At 39.4% G+C, this 17,552-nt stretch overlaps 1 protein-coding gene across 1 annotated transcript in view; it reads left to right on the plus strand.

Annotated features, from left to right (window-relative positions):
* ccdc169 (coiled-coil domain containing 169) overlaps positions 1-17,552 on the plus strand; it is a 45,016-nt gene that overhangs the window by 21,770 nt on the left and 5,694 nt on the right. Inside the window, exons 3-6 of the mRNA XM_028799296.2 lie at positions 2,534-2,641; positions 3,879-3,919; positions 12,774-12,872; positions 12,960-13,013. Of these exons, the coding sequence (XP_028655129.1) occupies positions 2,534-2,641; positions 3,879-3,919; positions 12,774-12,872; positions 12,960-13,013 (302 nt within the window). The remainder of the gene's footprint in view (positions 1-2,533; positions 2,642-3,878; positions 3,920-12,773; positions 12,873-12,959; positions 13,014-17,552) is intronic.

Here is a 17,552-nt window from a genome sequence, read left to right on the forward strand (position 1 = left end):
CAGACACGGGGAGAACATGCAAACTCCACACAGGGAGGACCCGGGAAGCGAACCTTGCTTTGCCAAATACTCTTTAGCTTCCAGAAGGCTATCCAAGCATGTGTTTTACAAAAACGTTGCATTGTTAAGGGTATTTGCAACCATTGATCTCAAATACTTGAAGTCATTTACTATTTTGATCTGCCCTCCGTTTAGGTGTAGGGGAAGATGTAGGTTGTATTCAGGGCTGAATTTCATTTGCTTGGTCCTACTTACATTTACTTCTAGGCCAACTCGTTCTTCTGGTTCTTGGCTTACTTCCTCAATTGTTGTTGTGCTCCTTCTCTTTCATTTACTAGTAGAGCTGTGTTATCGGCGTAGTCCAAGTTGTTGAGTCGTTATTCTGGTATTCACCTGCTTTCGTTGGGATGGGTAATGAAACCAACTTGTTCTGCAGAGCTGTGCAGGACATAGTCAATTATGATGTTGAACAAGAATGGAGTCAGCATTTCACTTTGAAGAAGTCCTGTTCTAGTTGTAAAATCATTTGACAACTTTCACTCTGCGAGGACTCTGCTTTTCAAATTCTCATAGACAGCTTTTATAGCTTGTACTATTTTCCGTAGTGACACAGAATTGCAAACATAATGTCATGCTTGATTGAATCGAAAGCCTTTCTGAAATCTATGAACATTGCATATAGAGGTATGTGTGCTCTGATTGCTCCTTCAAATACTCACCGCAGGATAGGACTCTGTCGGATGCAGCTTCTACCTTTCCAGAAGCCTGCTTGAGTTGAACAGAGGAAATTGTCGACGATTGGATAGATGCGATTTAGAAGCACAGTATTTTATTTTAATATACAGTGGTGTGAAAAACTATTTGCCCCCTTCCTGATTTCTTATTTTTTTGCATGTTTGTTACACAAAATGTTTCTGATCATCAAACACATTTAACCATTAGTCAAATATAAACACAAGTAAACACAAAATGCAGTTTGTAAATGGTGGTTTTTATTATTTAGGGAGAAAAAAAAATCCAAACCTACATGGCCCTGTGTGAAAAAGTAATTGCCCCCTGAACCTAATAACTGGTTGGGCCACCCTTAGCAGCAATAACTGCAATCAAGCGTTTGCAATAACTTGCAATGAGTCTTTTACAGCGCTCTGGAGGAATTTTGGCCCACTCATCTTTGCAAAATTGTTGTAAATTCAGCTTTGAGGGTTTTCTAGCATGAACCGCCTTTTTAAGGTCATGCCATAGCATCTCAATTGGATTCAGGTCAGGACTTTGACTAGGCCACTCCAAAGTCTTCATTTTGTTTTTCTTCAGCCATTCAGAGGTGGATTTGCTGGTGTGTTTTGGGTCATTGTCCTGTTGCAGCACCCAAGATCGCTTCAGCTTGAGTTGACGAACAGATGGCCGGACATTCTCCTTCAGGATTTTTTGGTAGACAGTAGAATTCATGGTTCCATCTATCACAGCAAGCCTTCCAGGTCCTGAAGCAGCAAAACAACCCCAGACCATCACACTACCACCACCATATTTTACTGTATGATGTTCTTTTTCTGAAATGCTGTGTTCCTTTTACGCCAGATGTAACGGGACATTTGCCTTCCAAAAAGTTCAACTTTTGACTCATCAGTCCACAAGGTATTTTCCCAAAAGTCTTGGCAATCATTGAGATGTTTCTTAGCAAAATTGAGACGAGTCCTAATGTTCTTTTTGCTTAACAGTGGTTTGCGTCTTGGAAATCTGCCATGCAGGCCGTTTTTGCCCAGTCTCTTTCTTATGGTGGAGTCGTGAACACTGACCATAATTGAGGCAAGTGAGGCCTGCAGTTCTTTAGACGTTGTCCTGGGGTCTTTTGTGACCTCTCGGATGAGTCGTCTCTGCGCTCTTGGGGTAATTTTGGTCGGCCGCCCACTCCTGGGAAGGTTCACCACTGTTCCATGTTTTTGCCATTTGTGGATAATGGCTCTCACTGTGGTTCGCTGGAGTCCCAAAGCTTTAGAAATGGCTTTATAACCTTTACCAGACTGATAGATCTCAATTACTTCTGTTCTCATTTGTTCCCGAATTTCTTTGGATCTTGGCATGATGTCTAGCTTTTGAGGTGCTTTTGGTCTACTTCTCTGTGTCAGGCAGCTCCTATTTAAGTGATTTCTTGATTGAAACAGGTGTGGCAGTAATCAGGCCTGGGGGTGGCTACGGAAATTGAACTCAGGTGTGATACACCACAGTTAGGTTATTTTTTAACAAGGGGGCAATTACTTTTTCACACAGGGCCATGTAGGTTTGGCTTTTTTTTCTCCCTAAATAATAAACACCATCATTTAAAAATTGCATTTTGTGTTTACTTGTGTTATATTTGACTAATGGTTAAATGTGTTTGATGATCAGAAACATTTTGTGTGACAAACATGCAAAAGAATAAGAAATCAGGAAGGGGGCAAATAGTTTTTCACACCACTGTAACTGAACTTCAAAATATATAGAAAGAGCGGAATGTATACCCAATAAAGTTATTTGTTTGTTTCGATATTTTTTGAAGGTAATGAATGGAAAACCAGGTTTGAAACACAACAGGAGCTTAACAGGCAACTTGAAAGACAGATTACTGTCCTCCAAGAAAAACGTGAAGATGTTGGTAATCCCATTGGTAAAGTATGGATTGTTTATTCTTTCTTCTCTGTTCATTGTTATAAGTTCAGTATTTTTCAAGTCAAAGTTATCTCTTCACATTTATGGTATATATGAATGTGTCACATGAAATTTCATTCTAAAGTAAAGCATTTTTTCTGTATTTAAAAAAAAAAAAAAACACCTAGACTGTTCTTGCGTCAAGGAAATCAAGGAAATGGTGTTAGGTATCAAGGAGATATAAACATGAAAGTAAAAATAAACAAATAAAAAAATCTTACGAATGCATCCACTTTGAAGCAGCAAATGTTTTGATTTAAGGAAATGTGCCTTCCATGCGAGGTATTCTTGTGACAACATACTGTATGTAAACTGGAAGTAATAAATTTTATCACTAATTCTTGATACTATTTACATTTCTACTCACAGCAGCCATCATGGGTTTATATGACAAATTTAGGTTGTCATGCATATGTGTCAGAGGATCACCTTCCAAGTTCCTCCCAGGTATATATTACCACCCCTGGCCAAGAGGGTGCGCTACTGCTGTCTTGTATTTTTCTTCTTCCACAGTACAGAGAAACTGCTCTGTGTGGACAACTGACTCCACTCCTTCCAGTACCTAGGCTATAAGAAAACGAGCACCTGGAAGGAGGTGTCACTTCTAATCCAGAGCCACCAGAGCTAAGGAGCTCCATAACCTTCAGCTGGCAGACAAGAAAGCCTAACTAATACCAGCCATGTTATTCTAGTTTTTGTTTACTTTTACACCACTGAATTTTTGTTGGGACTTAGAAGTAAATGGGAATGGCCAGGTTGGCATACCAATAATTTATTTTCGCTTTAGCCCTGTCTCTCGGATGACCACAGTTATACCATGATTGTAAAGAAATATCTTCCACTTGAAAAGCGGTAAATTTATCCTTTAACCCATAGTACTAGGGTGTTGTACCGTGTTAGCCATTATGAATATAGAGAAAAGCCAAGCAAAATGACACCTTTTATTGGCTAACTAAAAAGATTACAATATGCAAGCTTTCGTTGCAACTCAGGCCCCTTCTTCAGGCAAGATGTAATACAGACACTGAAGTTCCCTATGTTTAGGGAACTTCAGTCTCTGTATTACATCTTGCCTGAAGGGGCCCGAGTTGCCTCGAAAGCTTGCATATTGTAATCTTTTTAGTTAGCCAATAAAAGGTGTCCTTTAACCCATAGAAAGTGTTTAGCTGCTTTTAATTCTTATTGTTGTTTTACAGATAGACTTTCTTCCATACGCTCATATGAAGAAATGCCAGTGGTGAGTAAATGGTGTATGAATTAAAAGAGCTACACTTTTCTTACCATTTTTAATGCAGTAAAAGTAATTAATGAACTACGGAGTAATTGATGCAACCTTTGTAGAAGACATTAACAACATGCTGGTATGTCTTTAGGCATTTCCTGTGAATTTCCCCTTGGGATTAATAAAGTACCTATCTATCTATCTATTTCCCATCATATGCAGTCCAGGGGACATTCACAACACAACATGCTGCTGTAGCAAAATTATATTGTGTCTACAGAATGTATTCACTAATATTTAATTCCCATTAATGTCCATTCATGGACTGGCACAACCTAATTGTGGCATATGGTGGTACAATTTTTGGAAAAGCCACCCCACAATTCATACCGAGTTTGACATTCTCCCTGTGTTCACATGATCTTTCTCCTCCAATACCTATTTCCTCTCAGAATACACATTAACACACATGTATTTGTTTATTTTTTTCCTCTAGGTCAAATAATTAATAATGTTAAACAAAATGTTTAGTGTAGTGTATTGTACTTTTTACTATAGGAAATTTAAAAAGTTATTTATTTGAACCTTTTTCCCAGTGGACATGCAGCACATTCCAAACTTCCTTCCTTGTGAGTTTTATTAATGGTTGTTTTAGCAATGAAAATTATGATTTACAGGTATCTATACTTGGCATATTTCAATGCATTAATAGATAAGATGACCAAGCATCTAATTTTGTAAATTTTTGCAAAGAACTGTTTTGTTTGACACAGAAGTCAGAAGGAACACAGCACAATTCAATTAGTCATAGTCTATACCAGTGTTTTTCAACCAGTATGCCACGGCACGTTGGTGCATTGTGAGAGCTATCCAGGTGTGCAGTGGAAATAGTGTAGCACACCTCATAGGACTGGTGGATAGTGAGACGCAAATTGCCCCTGAGGCAAAGAGGGGTAGGCAAAAGAATGAAGCAACTGGGAGATGCCACTGAAGTGCTTTCTAAGTGCAGTGTCTGTGAATACTGATCTTGGAGTTGCTTTTTTTACTGGCTTCTCTAGTAGTCCCGCCACTTCAAACAGTTGCACACGTATAGGAGATGGGATGTTTTTGGTTACAGAAAGTGTGCCACCCCAGAAAAACAGTTGGAAAACACTGGTCTGAGCTATTAGGACCCTGACTACTCACATTTATGATCACTGTTTACCATGCATTAGTCCATAGCAAAGTAATTATACTCTAATGACAAAAATATTTACATATATAATAACTAGAATAAAACACAAAATATTCAATAAAGGCATATAACATCACAAAATAAATTATATTATATATATATATATATATTAATATAAAGTATCGGCTGTGCACTTATTTCCTGAAAGTTGCAACCACTTTTGCTCATTCATCCATCCATCTACTAATTTTCTGAAAGAATACTAGTCCATCATGGGACACAAATGTATTCACATCAGGACAGTTTAACATTATCAATTGTTTCAATATAATTCATTTCAGTTTATTTTTATTAATCCCATTTATGAGCCCGGGGAACTTACTATAATTACTTATATACTGTGGTAAAAAGGAGTACAGCACAATAGAAAATATAAATCTACTCCAAAGCACACCAAAGTTCCACCGTAGACCCAGAATGAAAAGTGTATAGAAACAGCAATGGTAAAAACAATTTGATACATGATGAGTAGTAGAAAAAAAAATACGACAAGAGCCCTTTTTGCTATATATGTTGTATATTTTTATTTCATGTGAAACTACATAACAGAAAGTTAGTGAAGGGCTTTGTCAGCATGCATCTGCAATGGAAAAAAAGTTTAAAGTTATTTCCACGTTTGAAGCAGAACCTTTTAATGTTTTTCTTTAAGAGAAACTAGAGGGCTTTGCCCCCTGCTCGCTTCGCTCGCCATCCCCAGTTTGGTTTTCCGGACACTTAAGATTTTTTTTTCTTTGAATTGTTGCTATTTCATTAGTTTCACTTTTATTTCAGAACTTATGTAAAAACTAAATTTGGAATCTTTCGAGTCCAAATATGCTGAATCTTTTAAATGAGGTCAGTGAGACATGTGTTTAATGACATTGTCAGGTTAGAGATAATGAAAACTGGAATTCAAAAGACCCCAAAAAAACGTAGGCGCGAAACACATGCAGAGCAAGATACAGAATATGAAAGCAGAAAAAAGAAGGAAAGTGTCAATAACAAAAGTAAACATCGCATTAGCGCAAAAAAAGAGAAATTATTACTCGGAGAAATAGCTAAAAGGCGAATAGAGATCGAATATATGGACATAAGTGATATGTCAGAAGTATGTACATATTGTAAGGCTTTGAAGTTTAAGTCAGAGAATTTCAAAAACGTGTTTTACCTCACATGCATTTATTAGTTACTTTGCAAAAAAAATTATTAACTGATGATGATGTAGATCGCTTTGTTTAGAATTTCAGCACAGACAGAGAAACCTATCTTGAATTATCTCTAACCTGCTCTGCATTTGTTTTGCCCTTTTGTTTTGTAAACTCTTTATGACGTTTTACATTGTTTTCTACTCTGTCTTTTATCTCTGACCTCGCTTTGTCCTGCTTTTTTTTTCCCCCAATGACACCTGGGGCCTCATGTATAAAGCCATGCGTAGAACTTACACTATAACATGGCGTAAGCACAAAAGCGGGATTGTGCGTACGCACAGAAAAATCCAGATGCAGGAATCTGTGCACACGCAAAATTTCACGTTCTTCCACTACATAAATCCCAATCAGCGTGAAAAGTAACGCACGTGCACGCGCCTTCTGTCCCGCCCCAACTCCTCCCAGAATTACGCCTCTTTGAATATGCAAAATCAATATAAATAGCCTTCTGTGAAAAGACAATGGGAAAAGCACAGGGGAAAATACAAGAATTTCAGCGAATACCAAGTGGAGGCAAAGGAAAAACCTACTATTTGTTGGTTTAAACAGTGGTATAAATCAACAAAAGAAAGTTGATCGAGTGACAGAGTATTGGAGAAACTCGAAATATCAAGTTCACAAAGTCGCACAGTACCAAAATAAAAATAAAAAAAAAAAATCACATATCAAAGTCGCCGTGAAAAGGCGACTCGTAGCCCACCGTCTGAGTGTCATATGAAAGCTTATTAGGGTTCAGACAAAAAAAAAAAAATTGGCACACAGTGGGGAAAAAAGCACGAAATGTCAACTTTAATCTCGAAATTTCCACTTTAATCAAGTAGTTTATTTTGCCATTAAAGTAGAACATCATAAACTTCATCTTAAAATAGTTTATTTTACTAGTTTCTCAAGTAGCACATTAAATGCTTTGTTCTGTATTTGATCTTCTATGTGCTCTCTGTGTGTGAATCACTACGTGCTTCCGTTCTTTCTCTTTCTCCGACAGGACACAGAATCCATTACATTTGAGATATTACAGCTCTCTGAATAATTAAAATACTGAGATGTATAGGTGATATCATTTTCATGATGATAGCAATGAAAGCATGTTATTAAACATGGGAACACGGTGGCGCAGTGATTGTTCATATCTCACACAAGAGGCTTGCTGTGCCATGTGCGACCTTCGATGAAATAATTTATTGCAGAAGTACGGTCTCTTTCAAATGTTCTTTTCTTTCTCCAAATACCCAATCGCCACACAATCAGCTCTGTAATAGACGTTAAGCCATCTGTAAGCTAAGAACGCCAATTCTTCAAAACTTTTAAGGAACATTGAAATATCTTCATAGTACATGTTTAATTATTCTATCCGTCTATCCTTCCAGCGTCGCGTCGCGTCAGCACCAGCAATAATACAGCACAAGGCAGGAGCTATCCGTGAACTAGCTATACGCTGTGGCACCGTGTCCTCACATGTTTAATTATTAACAATGCAGATTATTTAAGTTAAAGTTTTATCTGTATACTATAAGCAACATATTTTGCTGCATTTCATCTTAAAAATGATATTGTCATCATATGCGCTTTATAAAGTAGCGCAGATTGTGCAATATTATAACTGTAGTGTAAGTTTACAGTGAGGTAATTGTACTTATAAGTACAAACAGTTCTACAAAGAGCACTTGATGGACTGATTGAGTGCGTTTACAGTTCTTGGGATGAAACTGTTTCTGAAACGCGAGGTCCGTACAGGAAAGGCTTCGACGCTTTTTGCCGTGGTTGAGGTAGTGTGTACTTGAAACTGTATACCGATAATTCTCTTTCCGATCAGCTGCTGCTGTGATTCACACTCAGATACAGTATATAAATACTCCAAGTGGTGCAGTGAGAGTAATATGGAAAAAGATGATCCGCAGTGGCAACCCTTAACGGGAGCAGCAAAAAGAAGAACAAGATGCAGTGAGCGTAACAACGCTAAAGCAGTTATGGTATTTGGAATACTATGGCTATTCCCTGGACCATTATATTGCTACAGGTTAATTACAATCAGATGCATTACACTAATAAACAATATGCAGTTAATTTCAGTGTATTTATAAAGCCGCGTCAGGAATGTGGAGCTAAGAAAGGGTGATCACACAGGAACAGTAGCACTGCTTTGACGCTGGGTGCCGCCATTCTGCAAAACCGAGCGGAGAAATTGCGTATGCCAAGGTAGGAGTTACCGTGGAAATGTGCGTGGCTTTATGCCAAGTTTAGGTTTTATACATCGCGATTTGAGTGTGGAAACATTCATACGCAACATTTCTGTGCGTACGCACCGTTTATACATGAGGCCCCTGGTCCGTGGCGATTATTTTCCCTTTTTCGAGTATCAATTTCCATTTGTTTGCGCTACTGCGATCTTTACTTTCTTTTTTTATACTTTAATTTTTCTACTTTCATATTCTTTAAACTTTCTCCACATTTGAATCGCACATACGTTTTTTTTTTTTTTTTTGAGCCTTTCGAATTGCACTGTTTTCATAATCTGCTCTGCATGTGTATAGCGCCAACATTTGTGAACGTCTTTATGAAGTTCTACTTTGTCTTTTACTCTGTCTTAATTCTGAGCCCGATTGGACGTGCTGTGTTTCAATTCCACTTGTTACAGGCTGATAATTACTTGCCTTATTTTCTGAATTTGAACCTAGATTTTTTCTTTTTTCTTTCCAATCCTTTGGAGTCTCTTTTCTCCGCGCTGCTTTCATCTTCGCTTATTCGTCAACATTTCATTTATAACGAGTATTGTCCTTATACGCTTTATATGCACTAAGACCCTGGATCTGTATGTGCTCAAATCCTTCACAAGACTGAATGTTTTGCTGCCCCGTTGTCTTATTTGATAAATTGTAAGTAGGGCGTGTCTTGCAAGAATCTCATGTTCTACGTTATCGCGAGACGGTCCTGGGTCAATCTCTTGGCACAATGTCTCATGCTTACGTCCCCGCAAGACGCACCGTGGCAAGTCTCTTTGGTCTCGCGTGTCTTTTAAATGTCTTCCGAGAAGATCACAAATCGTATCCTTGCTTTTGCTTTCCAGGATGGATTTTTTTTTTTATAATAGAGAGATGTATGACACTTCTAAAGCCAAGGAACAGTTACAAACGTAATGGTGAAATACAGTACAACAAATTTTGTTGGAGGTAGCAGAGTTAAAGGTGCTAAGATTTGCACTGGGTGTGACGAGGATGGATAGGATTAGAAATGAGTACATTAGAGGGTCAGCTCAAGTTGGACGGTTGGGAGATAAAGTCAGAGAAGTGAGATTGCGTTGGTTTGGACATGTGCAGAGGAGAGATGCTGGGTATATTGGGAGAAGGATGCTAAGGATAGAGCTGCCAGGGAAGAGGAAAAGAGGAAGGCCTAAGCGAAGGTTTATGGATGTGGTGAGAGGACATGCAGGTGATGGGTGTAACAGAACAAGATGTAGAGGACAGAAAGATATGGAAGAAGATGATCCGCTGTGGCAACCCCTAACGGGAGCAGCTGAAAGAAGAAGAAGATTTTGTTCACACCAACACCCATTTAAAAATATGTTGTGATAGTTTGTTTTATTATGAATGTGGCATTCAAATAAGAAAGAATTACTTACTATGCTACAGTCTGTGTAATCTTTGTATTGTCTCAAGGAACAGAAAGCAATCAATTGTTTTCAATCAAGATTATCTTCCCATACATTTGTTTCATTTTTTAAAAAAAATTATATTTTCCCTGCATATTTAAAGAAATGTGTCCAATAGTGGTAGAGTTACTGCAAACATATTTCTGTACTGTGAATATTCCATTTCTACATTTCTGTTTTGAACATTCATTTGTGCTTTTCTTTATAGACAGACTGTTTTATCAGTCATAATCTGTTGATACCTACTGCAGTGCTCAGTTTTTTTAATAATTGGGTAGAAGCAGCTGTGACTGCAAGGTGACTGAATGAACTGTAACAATCAGTGAAATTGACAAGTTTTAAATGAAGTGTGTAGTATGACATTTTACTGTCATAGGGTGGAAAGAAAAACAGCCCGTTTCATAAGCCAAAGGAGGGTGGACATGCAAATAGACATTTTTCTCTTTACAAAAATCACATACATTTTCTATACTGAAAATAATGACTGCAAAGTTTTTTTTAGAAATAGTTGTGATGGTTTTTGGATGATGCTCAAAACAGACTGACAGAAATTTATATATACTTATATAACTATTTTAGGGCTATATATATTGTAAGAGAAAAACAATGGAATGAAAAACAAGAAAAAACATGCAATAATTGTGGCAATGTCTTTTCATACTTGAGTTCAGGGCAGAACTACCCTAAGATAGCAGATGTTCCGGCTTCGAGTCCATTCGACAGAAGGAGGAGGGTTCAGGTGGATAGACGCCAGAAGTAATGTCAGTAGTGTTAAAGCCGACAATCTTCCGGTCTGCAGAGGGAGGAAGAAAAAAAGTATTAGGACACAGGGACAACCCATGGAGCAGTGGGAAATTACAATCACCAGAGTGCTTAAGCAGTCCCCTCTGTACACATGCGTGACTTATATATATATATATATATATATATATACACACACACACACACATATACACATATACACATATATACACACATATACACACACTCTATTTTAGGGCTGCTGATTAATTACCATTAACACTTGTGATTATACATTAAAAATTTCTGCAGTTAAATTTTTTTAACACACCTAAATGCGTTAATTAAATGCAGTTAATTTGATTGCACTTCACAACCTATTAATGAAACTGCACCAGATGAATCCAATTCTATTAATAGTAGTGGCAGGTTCTCGGTAATTATCAACACACTGCTATGAAAACAGTTGCTGAGATACACTTGACCAAGAAATTGACATTGACTTATATTCATTACAGTGCTGGAAACTACCGGAGGACCAATGCCATTCCCCAGCCACTACTGTCCTGAGCAGTGTTTGGAATAATGCTTTAAAAGTTACATGCATTATGTAATTAATTTGTTTTGTTCCGTTATACCCAAAGCTTGAACTGACATCCTAAGAAATAATAAAGGTTTTAAATATGGAGCACCAAAGGCTGCATAATGAAATTAATACCTGCTTTATGTTAGCATCCTGACCTGGAATGAAGTAGTAAATAATGTTAAAATATTCTTTTTTCTCGTTGTTCAAGGAAATAGATTTATTTTGATTATAAGTATGGGATTCATATCTCTGTTAGAAGGAAAAGCTACACAAAAGTAAAGCACTATTTGTAATGAATTAAATTTTATAATAAATGGCTACATTACATAATTAAATTACTTACCAAAAACTAACTAAATAACATAACTTAAAAGTAACGTTTCCCATCACTGGTCCCTTGTGCACATTTGCTTCTGTATATAGATATGTTGTTAATAATAAAAGACCATCCCTTGAAAGACCAGTGTAAATAAACTGATGTGCTTAAGCAATTGGCTGAATAAGCAGTCTGAAAATTAGTAGGGCCTTATTAAAGACAGCATTATTGACAGAACCATTTGAAGAGCTAGACTAATTTGCATGATGTGGCTCAAAATAAATAAAACATACTGTACTTTTGACTGTACTTCTGTGCTGTTGACTGATTAGTGTTTCAATATTTTTTCAGTTGTTTCTGTTACACAAAACTTTCAATAAACTAACTTGAATAGTTTAATATGCATAGGCAAGTTAAGTGTTTGTATTAAAAAATAATCACCGAGTTATTTCTGCTTTATAGAAAAATATTGTGTTTGAAGGAAATACCTACAAATTTTGATTAAAAATTGTATATATAAAATACATAAGAAAAGATAAAACAGATTCAAAATAAACAAAATGCCATTCCTTACAAGCAATTTAAATGAGGCACACTATTGACCTGTTGCTACCATCTGGTGGATATGTAGTGCTATTAATGTGGGGTTATGTATTATGTCAGCTGATTATGACAACTTTTAGCAAGGTCGTTTTTTTTTTTTTTAAATACATATTTATATATAGACAATCTAAAATAATATTAACCTGTATTTTAAATATAGTTGTAGTGGTTTTTGCATGATGCACTAACAGACAGACAAAAATGCAATTTTATGTATATGAACTAAGCTGTGGCACACTGTGGATCTAGTTTTTAGACAGTTGGAGTCATTCAAGAAGGTATGCTGTTCCTAAGTGTCCTTTTTTCCATGTTTCACGGTTGTTGGTGGAACCGAATTTGAGAAACAAACATATCTAGGGTTATCAGCATGTCCAGACTGTTCTTTTCCCATCTGGTTAGTACTGTACTCATAGCTCTGACAGGGAAAACTAATCTATAGCAGGAATCCAAATGTTGTATCTACATAGGTTTGCGTTTTGTTTTTTTGTGTGTGTATATATATATATATATAAAAAAAAAATCACATTATATAGTAAATACATATTTCTTTTTACAGGGAGCTCTGAAACAGTTGCTTAAGCAATTAGAAACAGAAAAGAAGCGTTTACAGAGCCAGCTTAAAGATTACTCAATAAGAATAGAGCAAGAATCCAAGGTATGATATGATTCAATGATAATAGTGATTATATTAAGCTACAATATACTAATTGTTAAATGTTAACATTAAATACTTTCTTTATAGGCTTATCACAAAGCAAATGAGGAGCGTCGGGCCTATCTTCATGAAATTTCACAAGTAAGAATATCTCAATCCATCTTTATTTATTGCTAAAGTGAACACTTCTGAAAGCAGCTTCAGAGCATCATTGTGAATAGTAAAAGACAAATAAAGTTGTATCTATCCATCTACATGTTTATCCTCCTCTCAGTTAAACAGAAAAATCCTTAGAATTTTATTCAATTATTCTACAAATCCTCTTTTTACTTATTCCCTTCTCTGGCCTGCTTAGTAGTCTCAAGTCAGTTCACTCAGTCCAGCCTTGCAAGCATTTCATACTGTTGACAAGCACTCCTGGATTTCGGATTACAGAGCACAAGCAATGTATTTAATTTGGTTGGGCTTCCACAGGAAATCTCTAGGACACTGCAGTCTCATGAATTTTTTCTTCCAACAACAAGCAAACAAGGGCTGTGCCACGACCTTAAAGGAGAGATAGGTGTTAAGGTGTTGGAGCTAAGCTAAAGTTAAACCCTCATCGATCATGTCTATGTAACATTTTCCTTGTCAATGTATGATTCCTGGCAAACAAAATGGATGAGCTTCGACTTTAGATTACCTCTTAGAAACAAATTATGGATTGCAGCTTCATGGTTTTCACAGAAACATGGCTTATCACCAGTTTTTCAGACAGTGTAACCTCACTAGAGTGCCTGTGTATTTGATGGGCTGTGCATCTACACGCAAGTAAAACCTAGTGCACCAACTCAATTCAAATTGAGAGCCATTGTTCTTCTGATCTGGAGTATCTGATGATTAGATGTAGGTCTTTCTGTCTCGCAAAAGAAAGCTCATTCCACTATCATAACTGCAGCTTAACTCCCCAATTAAAATTATTGCTGAGTCAACAATGCAAGAACTTTATGCTGCCATTAGTAAACAACAGTCTACACACCCAGAGGGTGTTTTTATTGTTGTAGGGTACTTTAGTCATGCTAACCTGAATACTGTTTTACCCAACTTTCATCAGAATGTTTCTTGTCCCACTAGTGGAGACAGTACAGTACTTTGGACTACAATTTTATTATTATAGTTGAGGCTAACAAAGTTATTCTCTACCCAGCCTGGGGCAGTCTGCCCATCTGTCTTTGCTCCTACTCCCTAAGTACTTGTCTCCACACCACAGGATCATTTCAAACATACACATTGGAGTACATTTGCCACTCAGACCATCCTGAACTCTAAAATGGTCTTGGACACCTATGCATCATCACTGCTGGACTATATTAACTCTTGTGTAGATTGTGTCACCTCTCTGAAATAAATAAGAACCTACCCTAATCAGAAGCTATGAATGAATAGCAAAGCCAACCTAATATTAAAGGAAAGGGATACCACTTTTAAATCTGGTAGCCTACAGCTCATCGAGAGCTAATCTAAGGAGGGTCATCAGGAAAGCCAAACACAACCTCATATTGTGAGTCGAGGAGTACGTTCATAACAATTCAGTTCCTCATCACATTTGGCAGGACATCCAGGTTTTTTTTACAGACTACAAACCCAGTAACACAGCCCTACTTCCAGCTACGCATCCCGACCTGAGGAGCTTAACTTCTATGTTCATTTTAACAAGAACAATAAGGAAATGCCCATCAAAATAGGTTCAGCCCCAATGAGCACCCTCTGCTCTCCACCACCTGTACACGTGCTACACTGAGAAGTGTCCATGTGCGCGATAGGATCCCTGACTGAGAAGAGCAGCTGGCAGGTGTCTTTACTGACGTTTTCTATCTGTTCATGGCCCAGGCAGTTCCTGCTTTCCTCAAGACATTAGCCATTATGCTAGTGCCTCCACTGGAGTGAGCTTTAATGACTTAAGTTCCATTATTATGAACTACTTTGAGAAGTTGGTCCCACATCATGCAAATTAATCTATGGTTCTGCCAATAATTCTGTCTTTAAAATGATATGAAGATGAAAATTACAGCCTTATTGATTTTCAGACTGCTTATTTAGTCAACTGCTTAAGCACACCAGTTTATGTACACTGGCCATTCAAAGGATGCTCTTTTTTTATTAACAACATATCCAGATACACAGGCAAATATCCACAAAGAAAACATTTCTTTAAATTAACTTATTACTCATAAAAAAGTAACTAAAAAGTAACTAAATACAGTATGTAATATAGCTACTTAATACTAACCTTTAGCACCTCCCTGTGTAATTGAATTCTAAATTTCCTCACCAACAGACCACAAGTCCGTTAAGTTAGACAACCACACCTCTGACTGACCCGGACCCGGTCATAGCAGGAACATGCTGCTCAAAGAAGACATTCAGAGACTTTGAGTAGGTGCAGGCAGAACAGTACTTTCCATCCATCCATCCATCCATCCATACTCTTCCACTTATCCGAGATCGGGTCGCGGGCACAGCATCTTGAGCAGAGATGCCCAGACTTCCCTCTCCCCGGCCACTTCTACTAGCTCTTCCGAGGGAATCCTGAGGCATTCCCAGGCCAGCCGAGAGACAGTCTCTCCAGCGTGTCCTGGGTCTTCCCCGGGGCCTCCTCCCAGTTAGACGTGCCCGGAACACCCCCAGGAGGCATCCTGATCACATGCCCGAGCCACCTCATCTGACTCCTCTCGATGCGGAGGAGCAGTGGCTCTGCTCTGAGCTCCCGGATGACTGAGCTTCTCACCCTATCTTTAAGGGAAAGCCCAGACACCCCGTGGAGGAAACTCATTTCAGCCGCTTGTATTTGTGATCTCGTTCTTTCGGTCACTACCCACAGCTCATGACCATATGTGAGGGTAGGAACGTAGATCGACCGGTAAATTGAGAGCTTTGCCTTATGGCTCAGCTCCTTTTTCACCACGACAGACCGATGCAGAGCCCGCATCGCTGCGGTCGCCACACCAAGCCGCCTGTCGATCTCCCGCTCTATTCTTTCCTCACTCATGAACAAGACCCTGAGATACTTGAACTCCTCCACTTGAGGCAGGATCTCGCTCCCAACCCTGAGAGGGCACTCCACCCTTTTCCAGCTGCTTCACACTCGGCTGCGAACCAATCCAGAGAGAGCTGAAGATCACGACCTGATGAAGCAAACAGGACAATTTCATCTGAAAAAAGCAGTGACCCAATCCTGAGCCCACGAAACTAGACCCCCTCAACGCCCTGGCTGCACCTAGAAATTCTATACATAAAAGTTATGAACAAAATCAGTGACAAAGGGCAGCCCTGGCGGAGTCCAACACTCACCGGAAACAGGTTCGACTTAGTGCCGGCAATGCGGACCAAGCTCTGACACCAGTTGTACAGGGACCAAACAGCCTTTATCAGGGGCTTCAGTACCCCATACTCCCCAAGCAGCCCCCACAGGATTCCCCAAGGGACACGGTCGAATGCCTTTTACAAGTCCACAAAACACATGTAGACTGGTTGGGCAAACTCCCATGTGCCCTCCAGGCAGGGTGTAGAGCTGGTCCACTGTTCCACAACTAGGACGAAAACCACACTGTTCCTCCTGAATCCAAGGTTCAAGTATCCGATGGACCCTCCTCTCCAGGACCCCCGAATAGACTTTTTCAGGGAAGCTGAGAAGTGTGATCCCTCTGTAGTTGGAACACACTCTCTGGTTCCCTTTCTTAAAGAGGGGGACCATCACCCCGGTCTGCCAATCCAGACGCATTGTCCCTGATGTCCATGCAATGTTACAGAGGCGTGTCAACCAAGACAGTCCTACAACATCCAGAGCCTTGAGGAACTCCGGGCATATCTCATCCACCCCCGGGGCCCTGCCACCAAGGAGTTTATTGACCACCTCTGTGACCTCAGTCCCAGAGATGGGAGAGCCCACCTCCGAGTCCCTAGGCTCTGCTTCCTCATTGGAAGGCGTGTTAGTGGGATTGAGGAGGTCTTCGAAGTACTCCCCACAACGTCCCGAGTTGAGGTCAGCAGCGCACCATCCCCACTATATACATTGTTGACACTGCACTGCTTCTCCCTCCTGAGACGCCAGATGGTGGACCAGAATCTCCTCGAAGCTGTCTGGAAGTCATTCTCCATGGCCTCCCCAAACTCCTCCCTCGCCCGAGTTTTTGCCTCAGCAACCACCGAAGCCGCATTCTGCTTGGGCTGTCGGTACCTATTAGCTGCCTCTAGAGTCCCACAGAACAAAAAGGTCCTGTAGGACTCCTTCAGCTTGACGGCATCCCTCACTGCCGTGTCCACCAACAGGTTTGGGGATTGCCACCACAACAGGCACGACCACCTTACGGCCACAGCTCCGGTCAGCCGCCTCAACAATAGAGGCACGGAACATGGCCCATTTGGACTCAGTGTCCCCCACCTCCCTCGGGATGTGGTCAAAGTTCTAACGGAGGTGGAAGTTGAAGCTACTTCTGACAGGGGACTCTGCCAGACGTTCCCAGCAGACCCTCACAATACGTTTGGACCTACCAGGCCTGATCAGCATCCTCCCCCACCATCAAAGCCACCTCACCACCAGGTGGTGATCAGTTGACATCTCTGCCCCTCTCTTCACCCGAGTGTCCAAGACATGTGGCCTCAAGTCTGACAACACGACCACGAAGTCAATCATCGAACTGA

The sequence above is a fragment of the Erpetoichthys calabaricus genome, chromosome 4, assembly GCF_900747795.2.
Source record: "Erpetoichthys calabaricus chromosome 4, fErpCal1.3, whole genome shotgun sequence".
Taxonomy (NCBI): Eukaryota; Metazoa; Chordata; class Cladistia; order Polypteriformes; family Polypteridae; genus Erpetoichthys; species Erpetoichthys calabaricus.